We start from the raw sequence: 17,869 nt of genomic DNA on the forward strand, positions 1-17,869 counted from the left end.
CAGGGGAGAAACCATCTCCTTGGTCATATCAGAACATCTACCTTTTACTGCTTTATCGGTTTAACGGAGTTGCGAGCATGCTGCCCAATATCCCAGCTACCATCAGGTGGGGGACACCATGGCTGATAGCTGACCAAACATATTTAGACAAGTTGAGAGTGGTTGCCCCCAGGAAGCTGGACCACCTGCAGAGACAAATGGAGAACAAGCATAGTCCACACAGACTCTACCCCTGGCCCCAGGCAGGTTTGAACCCAGAATCATCTTGCTTTGGTTCGACCGGGGTGGACATTTTGGATTGAGGATACTGTAGTGTAGTCTAAACAATATCTCTGCCCAATAACACAATAAGGTCAAAACTGGACTAACAATCACTCTTGATCACCTTACCTGGACAATGAACACTGTTCTACCTGCAGCTTCTCATCTTACTTCTTTGGTTCTACTGCACAGAACTGACAAAAATTCTCTAACTGGGTCGGTCCTGCTGTGAGCATTTAGTTTCTCTCCTGGATTAATAAAGTTGTGTATCTATCTGTCTTTTGGATATCATAGTGGTACTATGTACTTTTTTCTTTGAAAAAAGGTCTGAAAAACTGATGTTATGTGGTGGTTCTACTCAAATATCTGAGAATGATTGACACCCTTTAATGTAATAAAAGTGATAGATAGATAGATAGATAGATAGATAGATAGATAGATAGATAGATAGATAGATAGATAGATAGATAGATAGATAGATAGATAGATAGATAAATTTGGCTCCCTCCACTTGACTCCCTAAACGAGCCAAGTGAAAGATGCTGCACTCTTTTGCATAAACGCTCCCAGCGAAATAGGGTTTATTAGGACCATAAAAAACAACATTAAAATTCACAACTAAAGGAGCGTTTGCCTGACCCCTGGAGAATGATGAATTAGACCATGATGCTTTGGCAAAAACGACATTTTAAACTTTCATCTGAAGTCCCCCTTCCTTCCTGGTAGGACCAGTACGACCTAGGGGGCGATTCCTGGATAGTGACAGAACATCCGCTCTGCCTGCTTCCAGCCTTCACAGGAAATCACTCACCGGTGGTGAATGGCATTTCATTTAGCGTCATATTTGCATTTCATATTCACTGGTGTCAAGTGGTTATGGCATGATGTGACGGCACTCACGGCTTCACGTAAACGGGTCTGATATGTCTGTTAGAATAATGGAAACTGGGAGCCTTATAGTCAGCTGTCTATGATGGAATTCTTGCTCTAACTTACAGTTTTTATCTGCATCCAGGCTCTAACCTGCTTATCTAAGACAGGCAGCGACGTCTTTGTTGCAGACAGCAGCCCCCAAACCAAACACGCAGGTGTCTGGGGAGCACCTCCAAGCTTTACATATGATGCTGTTGCTGTTGTCTATTCAAGTGTCATATTGCAACCAAAAGGTCCCTTGCAAATCATGACAGTAGCATTATGCTAAGCTAAAGGATAAAATAATGAATTTTTATGTGGGCATAAATGTTACCCAGCGCATGTTTTTTGTGGTGTTATTGTGGGCTGGGGATCTATCGTGGGTGTGTACAGTATAGTCACTGATAGAGCTGGAATGCTATCCCAGGCTTTAAGGTTTTATTGTGAACTACAGGCACAAATGGAAAATCAAGAGCAAGTGTCTTATCAAGTTTGTGCGATCTTAGGTTGCATTCCATTTGCTGCCATCCCGGCTCAACACTCAGGGCATTTGATCACCATTTGAACCCTAAAAAACTGCAAAGTGAAACCTCTACAGCTCCCGCGTGGAGTCTGATCCCAGCAAAGAACAATCCCTCAGAATGTGCGGGACAGCTTACTTCTTCCCTGATATTTCGTGAACGCACAGAAGATAATGCGCATGGTCGCGTTAATTATATTCATAATCATTGTTATTTACTGCAACAGCAGCTCCCGCTGGGACGGAGACTCAAAGCAAATTTGCAATTTGTTCACAAGCGCAAACCAAAGGACAAATAAATACAGCCAGAAATCCAAGTTCGGGATCAGGTGGGAATTGGCACAGAGTATAAACATTTTCACATTTCAGAACACTACTGCCCTGGAAAACACGTGCACATACACACACACTGAGGCCACAAAGAGAAAAAACTCTATATTTTTTAAATGCATACATTACATTAACTTGGAGATGTAGAGGATTTTTTTTAGTAGAAACAATTGAGAAAAAAAAACAGCATATAGACACATTAACAGGAACAGCTGTACAATATAATTCTATATATTTGAATCACCCCATAATATTCTGTTCTCTTCCAGGATTTAAATTGTTTTCAACATCATATCTTTAAATATTTACAGATGTTCATGTTATTGTGTCTGCTTCTTCCACCTGTGTAACATCCATGTGCCCCCTGCTCTTTATTTTCTGCTGGAATGAAGCACAGAGAACATAAAATACATTAATTGAATATATTTATATATGTATATATACACATGCACGCACAAACGCGCGTACACAACAAATCAGTTCAAATATAGCAGTTATTCATCGGCAAATAACACTTCTGCTGGCCAAAACAATTCTCTCAAAATATAGTGTGTGTAACCAGTTTGATAAATCTCACTTTTGTGAAATCTACAGACAGTAAATAAAGACGGACCAACCTGCTGACATTGAGGCTACAGTTCAGAGGAAACAAATCTTTTTTTTGCCCGTTACAAGCGGTCAGGATCTGGCTGCGTATCCTGACGGGAGGTAACGGTCACGACTGGGCCACGTCAGTGTTCCAAACCACAGCTGGTCTGATCTGATTGGGTCCCAATAATATTGAATGATGACTTATTTCACAGTGTTACTCTGAATATGTAGGCGCGTACACACACACACTCTTTCCGTCCTTTACACTCACAAATGAACAACCATCATTATAAGCCAGGCGGTCCTCATCAGCTAAATGCTCCTGGTGATCTTTACAACACATGTGAGGCTCACTGATAGACAAAAACTACTCTTCTAGTCTAGGCTGGCACCACGTAAAAGAACATAAATTAACAGCGTCCCCCTTCACGGCCTTCACCTCTTCTCGGTCGTCCTGTCTGCCACGTTCTCATTTCCCTCTCTCCCCCACAGTCTGCTCTGTGTCCTAGAGAATTCAGGGGCTTTACAGCCTTGTAAAGTTTCACCCAATTTAATGAGAAAGACCGACAAAAAAAAAAAAAACATCCAATGTGGCCTTGCTCGCAATGATGAATCTTTAGCAGCGAGCTGTCATTAAAGAGACTTGACTGGAGAATAGCCCTGGACAGGCTTTAGAGCGGAGACAGTAAAGAAGATTATGGGAGCGACTTCTGAAACACCCGGCCAAATGTCTACATAAATGCCACAAAGGTGTGTGTGTGTGTGGGGGGGGGGTTCCTCAAGGATCTGTCAGACAATCCCTCGTTTGTTGGAGACTGTATGAAATGAAAAAGGACTTGAATGAATATTCCACTGGCCGTTTGATATCTGGCCTGCGCAGGGAGTTTCTTCTATGATGAGTCCATGAATTTGGCATGCTGCTTAAACGACACGTCCCCAAAGTTCACAGTGACTTTCACAGAGGGGATGGGGGAGTTGATTCACTTCTATTTTTTTTTTTTTTGACTGAAAGTCAATCCTGGTGAAGAAAAAGAACCTCAGTGTGGAATGGACGCACTGTTGTGGTGTGGTGAAAATCCTCAGGTTGTTTTGTAGCGCGGTGCCAACAAACCTGCAAAGGGACGAAAGACAGAAAAAGATTAAAGGACTGGTTCAAACACACACACACACACACACACACACACACACACACACACACACACACACAGACATTTTCACCTCAAGGTCATAGCAAGGTTACCTATCTAATATTCTGCCAGGACGTAATGGTTCTGACATGAGTCACTTTCTATTGCAGCACACAGTCCTCTCTTCTTTGTGCACCATATCTGTACAGGAAAGGCAACTGGGGGGGGTTTACCGTAGTTCCACCCAGGCCTGGCTTTAAAACAAAATAACTTCTGGTGCATTTGGAGATTAAAAAACTGTGTCGGCTCACTGAGTGTCAACATTCATTTTAATCTCCAATAACAGTATGAACTCTTCCTAAGCATTGGTTTTTATGATGAGCCTCACACTGGCTCCTTTAATGATATCCCAACTGAGTCCATGCTGTATTATTTCCCGTCAGTCAATCAGTATATTTTCTTTAAAGTTTACATTAAATTTACTTTTAACTTTTCTTTTTATTACTAATCCCTCGGCTGGGAGGTGCTCTCAAGCAAAACCTGGTTAAGCATATAAGAAATATACAAAGGGCAAATTTCAAATAGATTCAATCCAGCTTTAAGGGCTTTTCTGAGGTTAACTTTTTAATGGAAAGTAAAACACAAAAGCACTTTTTGAAGCCACAAACAAAGAACGGAAAAAATAGACCAAAGTCTGACCCAGGATTCTTTTAATCCACAAAGATACACCTTGAATGTTTTACCAACTCCAAACAGCATCGAACTATGCTAATTGTTAGACTGACATCCCGACCTTGTTTAATTCACCTTGAGTCTGTGATAAAATGTCCTCACTTGTTGGCATGCATTTTTCCATTCCTCACTTACTTACCGTAATAAACAATAAAAACTCGGCGATAATTTAAAAAAAACAGATTAAATAAAGATCTTCCACCCTTGATTCTGGTGGGTGTAATGTAATTAATATGTCTGAGTGCCTTTTTAAGTCCCACTGATAGTGGGTTGCTCACGGTTGGTTCTAAAATCCCTGTAATCCCCAAACAAAGCTAACCACTCACATTCTGTTCTGAATGAGCAGCATGGAAGGCAGCAACAGATTCCCCCAAACCTGACAGTCAATTGGAGTTTTCCTCAGACAAACAAGCTAGCAAGAATTTTGCAGTCTCCATATCAAGTGTATGCTGGTAGTCGAGATAATAGCAGATACAGATAAAGAGGGTTAGAATTACAGATTGAACGCAATCTTGGATTAGATCTCCAACAGATATTTACATTGGAGTCCCCCCACAGAACAGAACAGTGTGATTCTCTCAATATCTGAGAGAAAAAGAACAGTGACATCACAAAAACTTGACATTTGATGGTTTTCACTATAGCCTGTGGTCACGTTGACTCTCTCGTTCCAGGATCTGAGACTGGCCAATCAGTCGGGTGCTGATTTATGCCACTCATTAGGAACCAGAAGGAGAGCCAGGCACTGTGGATGCGCACTATTAGTTTGCAGGACTTTTAAAATCAAAGGAATGCACGTCTATGTCAGAAGAATTCACGCAGTGCTGTATGTATAATTTGGGCTAATGAGATTTTAACTTGATCTCAAGGACAAGTCTGCCATGCTGACGTAGCTTCGGACGGATCCATTTTGACTTCTGAAAGATTTCTCTTTAAGAAGCTTGGAGAACCATGGGACATCCTGGACAGGTACCCGTTTTAATGGTTGGAAAAGTGTGTCCTGCTTTGTCTTTCCTCAATAATTCAGCAAGAAGATTGGGGTCATGGATTAAATGTACCCGTAACCAGATAAGACAGAACTGTCATAAATAATGCCAACCAAAATAATAATGTCATAAAAGTCAAAGCGGCTCCCATCTGTGTGTTCAATTTCCATCAGTGCCACTTCTGATAAAACACGTACGACGTCACGGCGTTGAGCATATGAGCTAATTAAGGATTAAATGAGATCCCCAAATTAGGTGCTTGTCAATCCCTATTTGTGATCAGGAGAAATATGGACACTATAAAGCACATTTAGCCAGGTTGTTTAGATCAGTGTCTGAACAACAGTAACTATTTAAAGAGCGTATTAGATCATATACCTGACAAATGAATGAATTATGCCCTTATTTGCAATTTCAGATCTAACTGAGGCTGCACTTAGAGTCAGCGTTCTTTCCCTTTTGGATAACTATGACCTGGATGATTGAGAAGCTACACAGACCTCCCTTTTGAACAAACTTCAGAAGTGGGTTACTACGATGTACCTTTTAAATACATTTCAGATCCAGAGACGTTCAGCTAATGTATTAATTTTGATCAAGAAGCCTATTTCAATGATAATACAACTTGAATATGCCATGAATGTCTTATATGGGTAAATCATAAATGTTAATACATAAATGATCCTGGGTTGACAGTTGACAAATGTGGCAGCCGGTTCTGCCTATATAAATCATTCAGACACTTCATATGACTTTTGAAATCCACAAAGAATTGCACAAATTCCCCCGGCCAGCAAATAAATATTTATGACAATCCCTCCCCATGCGTCCTCTCCCCCCTGTCCTTGGTAATTGCGCTTGATTCATTTTGTTTTCTCGGTGGAAGAGGGAAAATCAATCTTGGAATTGGCTAGCAGACAAAAAGAGTGCGGGTGCCAAATACTTTTGCAAAATATAAAAGCGTCAAAGATGCTCCCTCAGTGTTCTTGAGGAGGGGAGTTGCTTTAATCTTTAATAGGCTTCCTTTGTGTTTTGGAGGGGAAAGTGTTTGTGGAAGTGAAATTAACTTGGGATGGCGTCTAGTCGACATTGGAAACCACCAAGAAAGGTTAAGCAAGTTTCTAAGAATATGTTAGCGCCAATGTTTAGCACAATTCCAATTGTTTTTGAATCGTGGTGAGTCTGATCCAGGAAATAAGTGGCTAAACTCAGAAGAAAAGTTTCCCACACTCTCCTCTTTGCTTCAGTTGTCGAGCTGCCTGTAGGTGCGAGTAAAGCTTAGATGAGTGGAGCATAAAGAATGGGGAAGAGGAAAATCAGCAGCAGCAGTAGTAAGGCCACAGGAGCTCCTTCGCTGGGACAGAGAATGGAAACAACCGGTGTTGAGAACAAAACCTGATCAAATATATATTTTGTTGATTGCTGGGGCACAAAAAGAAACCCAAAAACACCCAGATGTTGCTGCTCTTCTGTAAAAATATGCTTAATGTTGAATCAAATTATGCACCTTGGAGCATAAAACTTGGAAAAACAATAACTAAAGCTCAGAAAATAATAAAGTCCTTGTCTCGTTCCTTGTCATGAGTTTATTTGGCATCCTTATAAGGTAGCTGATAAACCCCAAGACTCTGCTAAAATAGGATTAAATATGGACTGGACGATTGACACAAAGAAATAGACTAGAGTTGCATGAGTGACTTAGAGGGAGTTTAAAAAGAAAACTGTGATAGTTGGTCAAATTTGAGGTTAAATCATAGGTGAAGTGGGGGGGTGGAAATTGTAAGGACACCCCTCATTCTGTCTTGTTGCAATTGAGGCACCGTGGCTTCTTAAGGGGGCTGATTGTGGATTGGTAAGAGAAACGTGAATCATTGGTGTGTGAGCAAGTCTTAAAAAAGCGCATTGCAAACGTACCTTTGCTGCGCCCCATCTTCAGCCTACGACGGCTCCTTCGGCAAAGGCTGCAATAGAAAAGCAGAAGGTCAGCGGAGTTGGGGAACTCGAGGCAGCATTCACCCATGTATCTTATATTCCCTCTGTGTATCGTCGGCGGACCCAGCGCAGCATATGTCCGCTTAAAAGAGCAGATGGCACGTTTTCCAATTATAGGCATCTAATTGAAGACGATGGAAGGTAAAGGTTAGATTATTGCCTCACAGCTTTGATGATCTCTGAGGATGTCGCCTTTCTCTTGCGCAAAGAGTCCTCATCTCGCCATCACACGGCTAGCAAAGCATCTGGGGTGGGGTGACGTTACAAAGTGTTGACACAGTTCTGGCCTCCTGGATTCTAGTGAAACACGTGAAAATGTGTTTCTTGTCTGGCCGGAGGAGGAAAACACCCCTCTCGCCTTTTGAATACTGGCGAATGAGCCACTTTTCTGTAGATAATGACTCGGCTAATCATAATCAGGAAACTAATGGTCTGTTTAGCCAATTGGAGGAGCCAGGGCAAGATGGTTCCCATTGGCATTCCTTGCAGCCTCTGCCCCCCCCCACCCTCATGCAGTGCCAGGCTATCTGAGGCTTTGAGGCAGACTTGGTATTCCGATGCCCACCCGTCCTGTCGTCCCGTGCTCTGTTGCTCTGCCTGTCGAACCAGCAGACCTGCCCAGGCACTGTCAAAGAAATTCAGTCCTCTGAAAAGGCGCTGATCCATCACACCTCTTGCTGCAGCATGTCATCTAAATGCTAAGTACTTCCACTGCATCTTTAAATCAAAACAAGAAAAGAAATGAGCGCGGCGGACGAGCCGTTGGAAGGGATAAAAGCTTATAAGGGCACAATAGAATCTGCCGCGCAAACCCTTAGCTTTTTGATTACATTCATTTGGGAGGGGGAGAAAATGTGGCGGAGAAACTGGGTGACGGGAATGCGTATGAGGGACCGAGAGACCTTGTTATCCCTTCAAATCCAGAAAAAGAGAGAAAGAATAGGGTTGATGCACCTTACTCAAGTTTTTTTTTTTTTACTTAGGAAAATAGCACATTGTCTGAATTTTTTCCAAAAGCCAATAAGAAGGTACCTTAACTGCTTCTTTCTCACCCCACCAAACTCACACCCACACCCCCACACTCACCGTGGCTCCGTGCAAAGTCTTTGCTATCGATTGGAGGGATTCTTGCAGCTGGAGCAGACTGCTGAGATGGCAGAAGGGGCCGACACTATTAACTGCTCTTACTAATTAAAAGGGTAATAAGGTGAGTTTGGCCCCACGGGATGTGCCGTACGATAGACAGGGCCAGCTGCTTGCCCTCCACGCACACCGGTAAACAGTGCTCGCCGCCTGTGGTGTTTACAAGACAGGAATCCAAGGACATCAAAGACAAATTTGTCTCCTGCTAGCATGTGTCGAGGGAGATTCTCAGATAAAGGGTGAGAAACAGAGAGAGAAAGCAGGACGCACACTAATAAGGGCTTTGCTGATTGCCCATGCTGAAATTGAATCATTTGGACCTGGTCTTTAAGTTCAGGCTGTCCTCATTTCATCATCGCTGTTAAAAGAGTGGGGTGCACAGAGGACGGCATAATGTGGTCAAAGTTATTAAGGTATTGAAATGACTTCTTTATCATAACCGCAATGTACAGGGGTCACAAATTTTTCTCAGGGCGCAGCATGTGCCACCGTGGCAGCGCTAATGGTTTGCAAACAACACTTTAAGAAGGGTGGTGATGCGGCTACAGTAGACATCTTGTTTGCACAGTGTTCAGAGGGAAACAAAGCAGGGAATGGCACCACACCGGCAGCAGGCCCAGCTATTATGGAGACCGGCGCTGTGCCACCACTGCAGAAACTAAAAAATCGCCTCTAACAAGTGGACACCTGCGCAGGATTTAGTGGCTTTCACCAACTGGAGACTCACAGAGGTCCCGGTGATTACCAGCCAGTGCTGCTGTCATTAGGCTAACAAGCACAGCTGTATCCCACCGACGAGCAGCTGCTTCATGGCCAGCGTACGAGCCACACCATACACAACACAACCAGAGCACCAGAGTTCCAGCAGAGGCACCACCCATTAATCAAAAAGCTTCTTGCACTTTCAGGTTTTATTTTTGGTGCTACGGCGATATAAATAGTCAGCGTGCATATGTATATTGAGCAGATCACTCTTTCTGTCCCTATTGTCACTGTTGACTGTTGCATTCCTTTCTGTGTGGTTGCCAACTGCCATTGTGACTCTAGTGCAAGGTACAAGGACGCTCTTTGCTAGCAGTGTGCAAGTTTTTCTGAGAGGCTGAAAGAAATTTCAGGCTAATTACCACCAGCCAACGCTTTACCTGTTGTTTTTAAACTAGAATATTACAAGTCTTAATATTCAAACCTAAATCACATCTTGCTAACAATTATTTCTACACATTGACGGTAGGTTTGTATAGATTTCTATACAGTATGAGAATCAATGAGCGAGACTGAGTTGTATAATCATTTCCCTGAACAAGTCTGCATAATAACGCAGGTTGAGCACAGATTCATTTGAAGAGTCAGCAGTGCAAAACGATAATGTGGCTGCAAAAATGGAGGCTGTTTAATGTGATGGATAACACAAATCATGAAGGTTTCAGGAGCCTGCGTATTGATTTGCACACTGAGGAAAATTAATGGAAGGCAAAGGATTCCTGGCATACAAAACAAAAATATGTTGAACAGTAGCGTGGATGGCATGTAGTCATAGTGAGTCAGGCGAAATGAACAAAATCCCACTGGAATTAGGGTCAAATGTAAGATTTACTGAATTGAAAGACAGGTTCAAAAACAAAACAAACAAATGAATAACTACAGGTGACTTAAGAAAATATCTGAAAGGTGAAAAATATGGTATTTACATCCCAATGACAAAATCTAATAAAAAAAACGACAGTCTTGTGTTCTACTCTACATGTAATCATGCAAATAGCAATTTTGGTTATAGATACCTGGGTGCAAATAACGGATGTGTATAAACCTGTGGTTTATAAACCTGTGGTTTATACACTTGGCTATAACACTGTGGGGACAGAGATGCCTGGTTGCCCATAGCAACTGAATTCTTGAAACAATCATGCAGTGATTACACCATCAAAATCATCCACCCATCCTCTCATTTTATCCCTTAAAGGAGTCTCTTTTTTTTGCAGCCAATACCCCAAGAACTCGGAGAGAACTCAAGCAGTCACAAGGATAACATACAAACTCCAGACATCCCTGGTGTCAGTGTGTGACAACGTTGTCACCAGAAAGGGAAAGGTTTTATCTTTGCTTTTGCAAAGGTGCTCCGACGGATAACGACAGGTTGGGAGAGGTAAGCTTGGAGTGAAACAACGGCGTTCCACACAAACATTTTCGACCATAGCTGTGTGTAATGTCCAGAGAGTTTGTCCTTTTACCTATATTTAGTGCTACAACATAGTTGTCAAGTACCTTACACTGTATCAGGCAGTAGACTTTCTTGGGTTGCTCACCTTAAAATCAATAAAGAAGGACACACTCAAAAAAAGGGAAAAAAGAGAAAACATGGGCCACTGACCACAAAGAATGAATCTCAGACAGACCCTGATGCACCACAACCCTTTCATCATCAGTCCTGTTGGAGTTATTGGTGATCATGTCTATATTTGATGCACAGTGCCTGCGGTAAAAGACCTGTAATTTTAGCCGGCAGAATGTTGATCACAGAACCTTGACAGGTTTCAATCATGTCATTATGTGAGGCTCACGCTGGCCCACCACCACTTCTATTACCTGGCAATTTGGAAACAGAAGCACATATAGCATACACTAGTATATTGCCTTTACAGTCCATTATTATACAGACATTACCGCCACACGAGACAAAAACACCAGTGTGTCTTTGTCTTGTGTGTTCCGTGTGGTGTTTACGCGTCGGGTTGAAGACTAGTAAGACATGGAAACGAGCCTCTCCGTGAAACTGGTGCAACCATTTTAAAAAATTCATCAACTGATCAATGCCAGGGCACAATCGATGTCCTTTGACAGATTAAAACAATGGCACAGGAGCCACAGACCGAGGCTTCATTTGTTCTAATAAGGACTATATACAGCGCTCAACAATAGATCAAAGGGTGCTGCTGGGCGAGCATGAAAGTGTCCTTTGTCCACATGCGCTGTCTGATTTAGAAAAACGGCACTGCATTGTGGCCTCTGACGATTTCACACCGCACGGAGTTCTGGAGACGAGCATTGTTCAGGCTTAAGCACAAATGGCAGTTCAAAGCTCGGCAAAGACTTAACTTCAGATGGCGGAGTGGTGTAAAATGTGCTGAAAGTGACAGCAGAATGGACCTCATCCACTGCTGAACCCCGACTGAGAGTGCAGAAGGACGCAAGTGAACAATATCCGAAAAAATAGTTCCTAATAAATGAAAAACCTACAAAGGTACAATATGATGGGTTCTATCTATCTATCTATCTATCTATCTATCTATCTATCTATCTATCTATCTATCTATCTATCTATCTATCTATCTATCTATCTATCTATCACTTTTATTACATTAAAGGGTGTCAATCATTCTCAGATATTTGAGTAGAACCAAATAGGCCCTGTTTTTCAGACCTTTTTTCAAAGAAAAAAGTACATAGTACCACTATGATATCCAAAAGACAGATAGATACACAACTTTATTAATCCAGGAGAGAAACTAAATGCTCACAGCAGGACCGACCCAGTTAGAGAATTTTTGTCAGTTCTGTGCAGTAGAACCAAAGAAGTAAGATGAGAAGCTGCAGGTAGAACAGTGTTCATTGTCCAGGTAAGGTGATCAAGAGTGATTGTTAGTCCAGGTTTGACCTTATTGTGTTATTGGGCAGAGATATTGTTATTGACTACACTACAGTATCCTCAATCCAAAATGTCCACCCCGGTCGAACCAAAGCAAGAAGATTCTGGGTTCAAACCTGCCTGGGGCCAGGGGTAGAGTCTGTGTGGACTATGCTTGTTCTCCATTTGTCTCTGCAGGTGGTCCAGCTTCCTGGGGGCAACCACTCTCAACTTGTCTAAATATGTTTGGTCAGCTACCAGCCATGGTGTCCCCCACCTGATGGTAGCTGGGATATTGGGCCTCATCCACTGCTGAACCCCGACTGAGAGTGCAGAAGGACGCAAGTGAACAATATCCGAAAAAATAGTTCCTAATAAATGAAAAACCTACAAAGGTACAATATGATGGGTTCTATCTATCTATCTATCTATCTATCTCTATCTATCTATCTATCTATCTATCTATCTATCTATCTATCTATCTATCTATCTATCTATCTATCTATCCATCCATCCATCCATCCATCCATCCATCCATCCATCCATCCATCCATCCATCTACACCCTTATATATGTCTATATATGTATGTGTGCGTGTGTGTGTGTGTGTGTGTGTGTATGGGTATATCAAATAACAGGGCACTTTGCTTTCCGCTTGACGTGGTGAAGCAAAGTGTATAAGGCTGAACTATAAAGAGCTCTATTTATACACACTGCTTATGCTCTACATGTTTCCCCAATGCCATTTCATTTAGAAATGAACATGCACGTCATCTTAGAAATGCGCACCCAAAAAGGCGCCTCGGCAACAGCCCCCATTCCCGAGACGGGCTGTCAGATACAATATGACAGGACTACTTTAAGTTGGAGGTAAGCCAGTTAAGCATTAAAACTACAGTCTATTTCATCTGTGTGAGATGCTGGTGCGTGTCAATCATGTATTAACAATGAATATAAGCCATAGCCGGAGAGGATTGTAGATCTTTCCGCATCTTTCCTGACAGTGTAAAAGAGTTTTTTTCCCCTTTGAACCACACAGCTGGAGTTTGTTGTAAAGTTGAGCAAAAAATTGATGTAATTTGTTGTGTTGAGGCGCAGATTTTAATAATTTTGCCAGCAAATGAGACTGAAAATCAGCCGAGCGTTGGGTGGCATCGTGAACTGCTTGTAATCCCCCCCGACTGCATATTGATCAGAACAAATGACTTCCTCGTTTAGACTAAATAACACAATGACAGTGTTCTTTCATCCGGTATATTGTTCAGGAATTGTTAAAGATGGACTTTATGTCTCTCATTTTTATTTTATGATGGAAAAATACATTTTTTTGGTTGTGGTGCTATGGTGTAGATCATACATGCAGACGGACCATAATACTGCACTACACAGCAAATATTTGTTGATCAAATGTGTGTCTGTGTGTGTCTGTATGTGAATTCAATATCCTGTTGCAGGTAGCCACTGTCACAGCGTTGCACACTTCCTAAAGATTGCAGATATGCAGAGAGGATGGCAGACCATAGGAAGACCAGGGTAGCCATGATTGGTTCGCCAAACTACGCAATTTCCTGATGTCGTTTTTTTTAACGTAACTTCCTATTTTGTCATTTTGAACAAGATGGTATAATTGTTTGCACTATCAATGTAAAATAAGTAAAGATGCTGGTCACATTGCCTCATATGGAATATTTTGTGTGTTTTTTCTTATTGTGTGGGCTCTGGATGATTTTACGATGAGCAATGGCTTGTCGTGCGTGCTGTTTGCTAATAAAACACCTTCGAATTAAATCAAAAGCGACTGACTGTAAATGTTAGCAAAGAGCGTTGCCTCTCTTCACTCATTGGGATTTAAACTCAGAAGTCCTTGAAGCACAAATGACAAACCCTGTCTATGTAGGAGACCCATACACGTTGCCAATAGGCTATACGCATAAGTGCAACGATGCCTTAATTGGAGAGTAGCCAAAATGACTCTAAAAGCACAATAAAATGTCCACAGTCATGGATCTAATGTGTCATTAACCGCTGCAAACAGTTTCTAAAGCTGCGTTCTGACGATATTTTCTTCATAATTAATGAATATATTACTTTAATCAACAGTTACCACAAATCAATGACAATTTATATGTGTAAAATGTGGAAAAAGAGGCTTTTTCTTGGCACAAGTGCACAGTTTAAGTGTTTATATCTGATAAATGGGGCAACCGATGGAAGGGAACACTCATATGTTATTGCTGGCTGACCAACTGCTGGGTTAAGTGGCTTCAAACATATGCTGGGGTCTAGAGTAAGTGGTGAAATATTTCTTATGCTGTTTCTTTCACTATTTTCCAACTTATCATTATTTGAGGAAATTTGCTAAACACGGCTCAGACAATTCTACTAATTTGTTTGCTTTAAGTACTAATTGCTTTAAGTACTAATTTCCTAGCATTTCAAGTGACAAATAAACCTTCAGGTGCAGTTCTTCTTGTATGTTTGTTATTTGAAAAATTAAAACAATCCAAAACAGTAGTTACTGCATAGCCTATCTTCAAAAATTGGACAATGCTATGCTGACCATCTCTGCATTACCTTGTTAATCCCTACGTGACCGCGCGCCTGTCACATGATGTTTGATGTTTGCGTTCAGGAATCATGTCAGTAATCACCAGTTTCGTTCAGCAAGCCACAGGAAGCCTCATCTGCAGCTTCCCGTTTGTGTTACCTGGGAACGTATCACATAGCCTTTCCGAGAAGAGCTCATTAGATGTCTGCTCAGATGCCTGCTTACTCTCAGACTCAGAAGGTCTCTGACTGAGGTTCTAGCAACGTAACACATGTTACATCACCACAGTGCACACTGACCATGTTTGTGAAAGAGGTGAGAACATCAGGACGAGACAGGAACGTTTGCGCCGAAGCTCTCGCCTTTCTCCCTTTTGCGACTAGCTAATCCCAGAGGCGTCTCTTTGGTGTCACATTTTTTCGTTTCGTAAAGCACCCAACAAAATAAAAGTTCCTCTGTGCTTCCCGGCAGCAGGCAGGAACAGACACACTCCGGCAGCTTTTTCGCTTCGGCTGATGTCGGAACATAGATGCGCGTACTGTCACTGGAGAAGCGCTAAAAAACTGCATCTGTTCACTTTTTCTCCACATTACAGTAGCGGTATCATTTGCTGCGTGGGAGAAGTTTTTTTTTTTTTTTTTACTGTCCACCTCTCTGATGAAGCAAGAACACACTAAAAGCAACCAAAGTTTCAAATACTTGAATTTCTTTACAATTTATGCTACCTCCAGCCCGTGACACCAGCCCATTGGAACACCACAGGACTGTCTGAATTCCTGGCGCTATAATGCCTCCTAATGCAGCTCATTAGTGCTCTGAGCAGAGCCGTCACCCAGACCCCCGTGACCCTCTCGCCGGGCCTAAAAGAGAAATATCAATTTTCTCTTCTGAATTCCAAACACCTCACCCTCATCAATTTTCCACCTGACGGCCGCCGCCGCCGTTTCCAACGGCCCCAAACACTCAAGTGCATGAAACCGACCGCACAGCGCTGGGACCCGCCCTCCAGAGCCGAGGCTTTCCGCCTCTGAGAATATCACATGTGGACCTTTCAGCAGCTCACAAGTGAAGACAAATTGCTGGCTTGTTTTGGATGGGGGGGGGCTCTAGAGAGTGATTCATATTAATGGCTAGTTGGCAGGCAAAAGTGTGCTGCATATACAAACTCCATTAGTGGGTCAGGTGGAGTGTGTGACCTGGCAGTGCCACCGTGAGCCGTGCACAGGAGGGCAGTCTGCAGAGAAGGTGTCTGTTGTAAAACATTTATTATAAAACTGTGCTGTAAAATTTATCGTATCACTGATGGTCTCTAAACTGAACCGACAAATATTTTCCCCTCGTGTTGTTATAAAAGCGAATCGCTTGAAACCTTTCAAAGTCTTCATTGTGGAGGATTAATCCATTACCAGTCTGCCAGAGTTTTTGTTTGAAATTTGGAAACACGTTCCTCTAAGGTTTCAAAGCTCTCCAGTTTACTGTTATGACAATAAGATGAAAGTCAAAACCCACTTAAAGCGCTGTGCGTTTGTAACAACGTCGATCTGTGAAAGTGAAATCATGCAGTAAAGTCAGGGCAATGAATGACAAAAACTAGAGAATATATTTAGTACATTGGCCGGTGCGTGGGCAGCTAGCAGCTAATGGACACATAGCTGCAAGTGCTGGACTAATTAAAAAAGCTCCATATATTTTGCTTTAATGCGTGTTGACCTGTAAATCCCGTGATGTCATAGGGCTGTTAAAATTAGATGGCTTGATGGGTATGGTGTCATTCAGTACACGCTTTATGATCACACCAAATGAATTAAATAAATAAAATAAGAGCAGAAATAGTACTATTGGATAGCTTTCTTGGAGCAATGTGATGCCGATGCTGTTGTTCAGATACTTGCAGCCTCATGATATGCACATTAGGTTGACGGACTTTAACTTGTCTCCAGATGTGAGTGTGTGATTAAATGGTGCGTGTGTGCTCTGAGATAGACCTGAGGAAATGATCAGGGTCCCGCTTTACGGAAGTTACTGAAATTAAACAGCGGTACAATAAAAAGCAACACCAGCACAGATAACTTACGTTGTTATCTGTAATGGATACTTCGCACTCTGCCCATCTGTGCTTGATCTATTTCCAAAGTTATTAATAACACAGGGCGCGTAGCATACGGACCATAAACACAATGTGCTTGGGAAAGCTTTGTGTTTATGGTCCGTATGTGATATTTTCGAGATTATGACAATTAACTCTTCTTCCTCAACCTTCCGCCCAAAAAAGTGCTGAGTCAGAAGCGTGAAAACAGCAAAGCTAATCACCATCAAGGAGATGGTGTCAGACGGTTTACAGTGGTGGGCCACACTTGGTTTGGTGCTGTTTAGTGTGGTGCGCCCCCACAATGTATCAAAGAGACAGTTCCCCCCGAAGGGGGTGAATGTCAAGTCTGCATAGGCTAGTAGGTGAATATGCATGCAGAATATAATCATGTTGCATTCAGGTGAATTTCTTCTTATCTCAGGAGCTCAAATGCATCGTCTTTGGGTGAACTATGCCATTGACCTTTGGACATCTGTGATCTGACTGGTTCCAGTACGCACATAATTATACATTGAAACAGGTCATGTGAGAGATACAATATTATTCGTATCGACAAGGACTCAGTGGAAACACAACTGTATAAAAGGTGATCACAGCAAACATTTCTATTGGGTTTGTTTAAATCACAGTCTGATGATTGAGAACACTTCTTTGGATATGAGGTTTTCAAAACACAAGGGTGCACTACCCATCGACCTTTGACCACTTCCTCCCTTAGGTGGCAAATCTGGTGAAAGTCCTTTAAAGCGTTTAGAACACGGGTGCGGTGACCTTTGAACCGACCTTTAAACCCAAATCCCTTACCCTTGAGTCATTAAAGTCTTGCAACAATAAATAAATGAGATATCCTGGTTTGTAAAACACGCAGGATGGATGAAGTAAATTTGCAAACAACGTAACACATCCAACACGGCCAAGAGCAAGCAGGTGCTACGGAGAAATATGCATTTCAGTAAATCAAAAGTGAAGAAGGTACGTTTAAGCGTTTACTCTGGTAAGTACGTCAATAAACCTAA

General features: G+C 42.1%; 1 protein-coding gene across 3 annotated transcripts in view; it reads right to left on the bottom strand.

Annotated features, from left to right (window-relative positions):
• Window positions 1-1,596: 1,596 nt before the first annotated feature.
• tafa5l (TAFA chemokine like family member 5, like) overlaps window positions 1,597-17,869 on the bottom strand; it is a 46,175-nt gene continuing 29,902 nt past the window's right edge. For all 3 annotated transcript variants that reach the window (XM_057041047.1, XM_057041045.1, XM_057041044.1), the window contains 2 exons: window positions 7,374-7,420; window positions 1,597-3,725 (listed from right to left, as the gene is read on the bottom strand). In XM_057041047.1, coding sequence (XP_056897027.1) covers window positions 7,397-7,420 — 24 coding nt within the window. In that variant the 3' untranslated portion in view covers window positions 1,597-3,725; window positions 7,374-7,396. The remainder of the gene's footprint in view (window positions 3,726-7,373; window positions 7,421-17,869) is intronic.

Source organism: Takifugu flavidus, chromosome 8, assembly GCF_003711565.1.
Source record: "Takifugu flavidus isolate HTHZ2018 chromosome 8, ASM371156v2, whole genome shotgun sequence".
Lineage (NCBI taxonomy): Eukaryota > Metazoa > Chordata > Actinopteri > Tetraodontiformes > Tetraodontidae > Takifugu > Takifugu flavidus.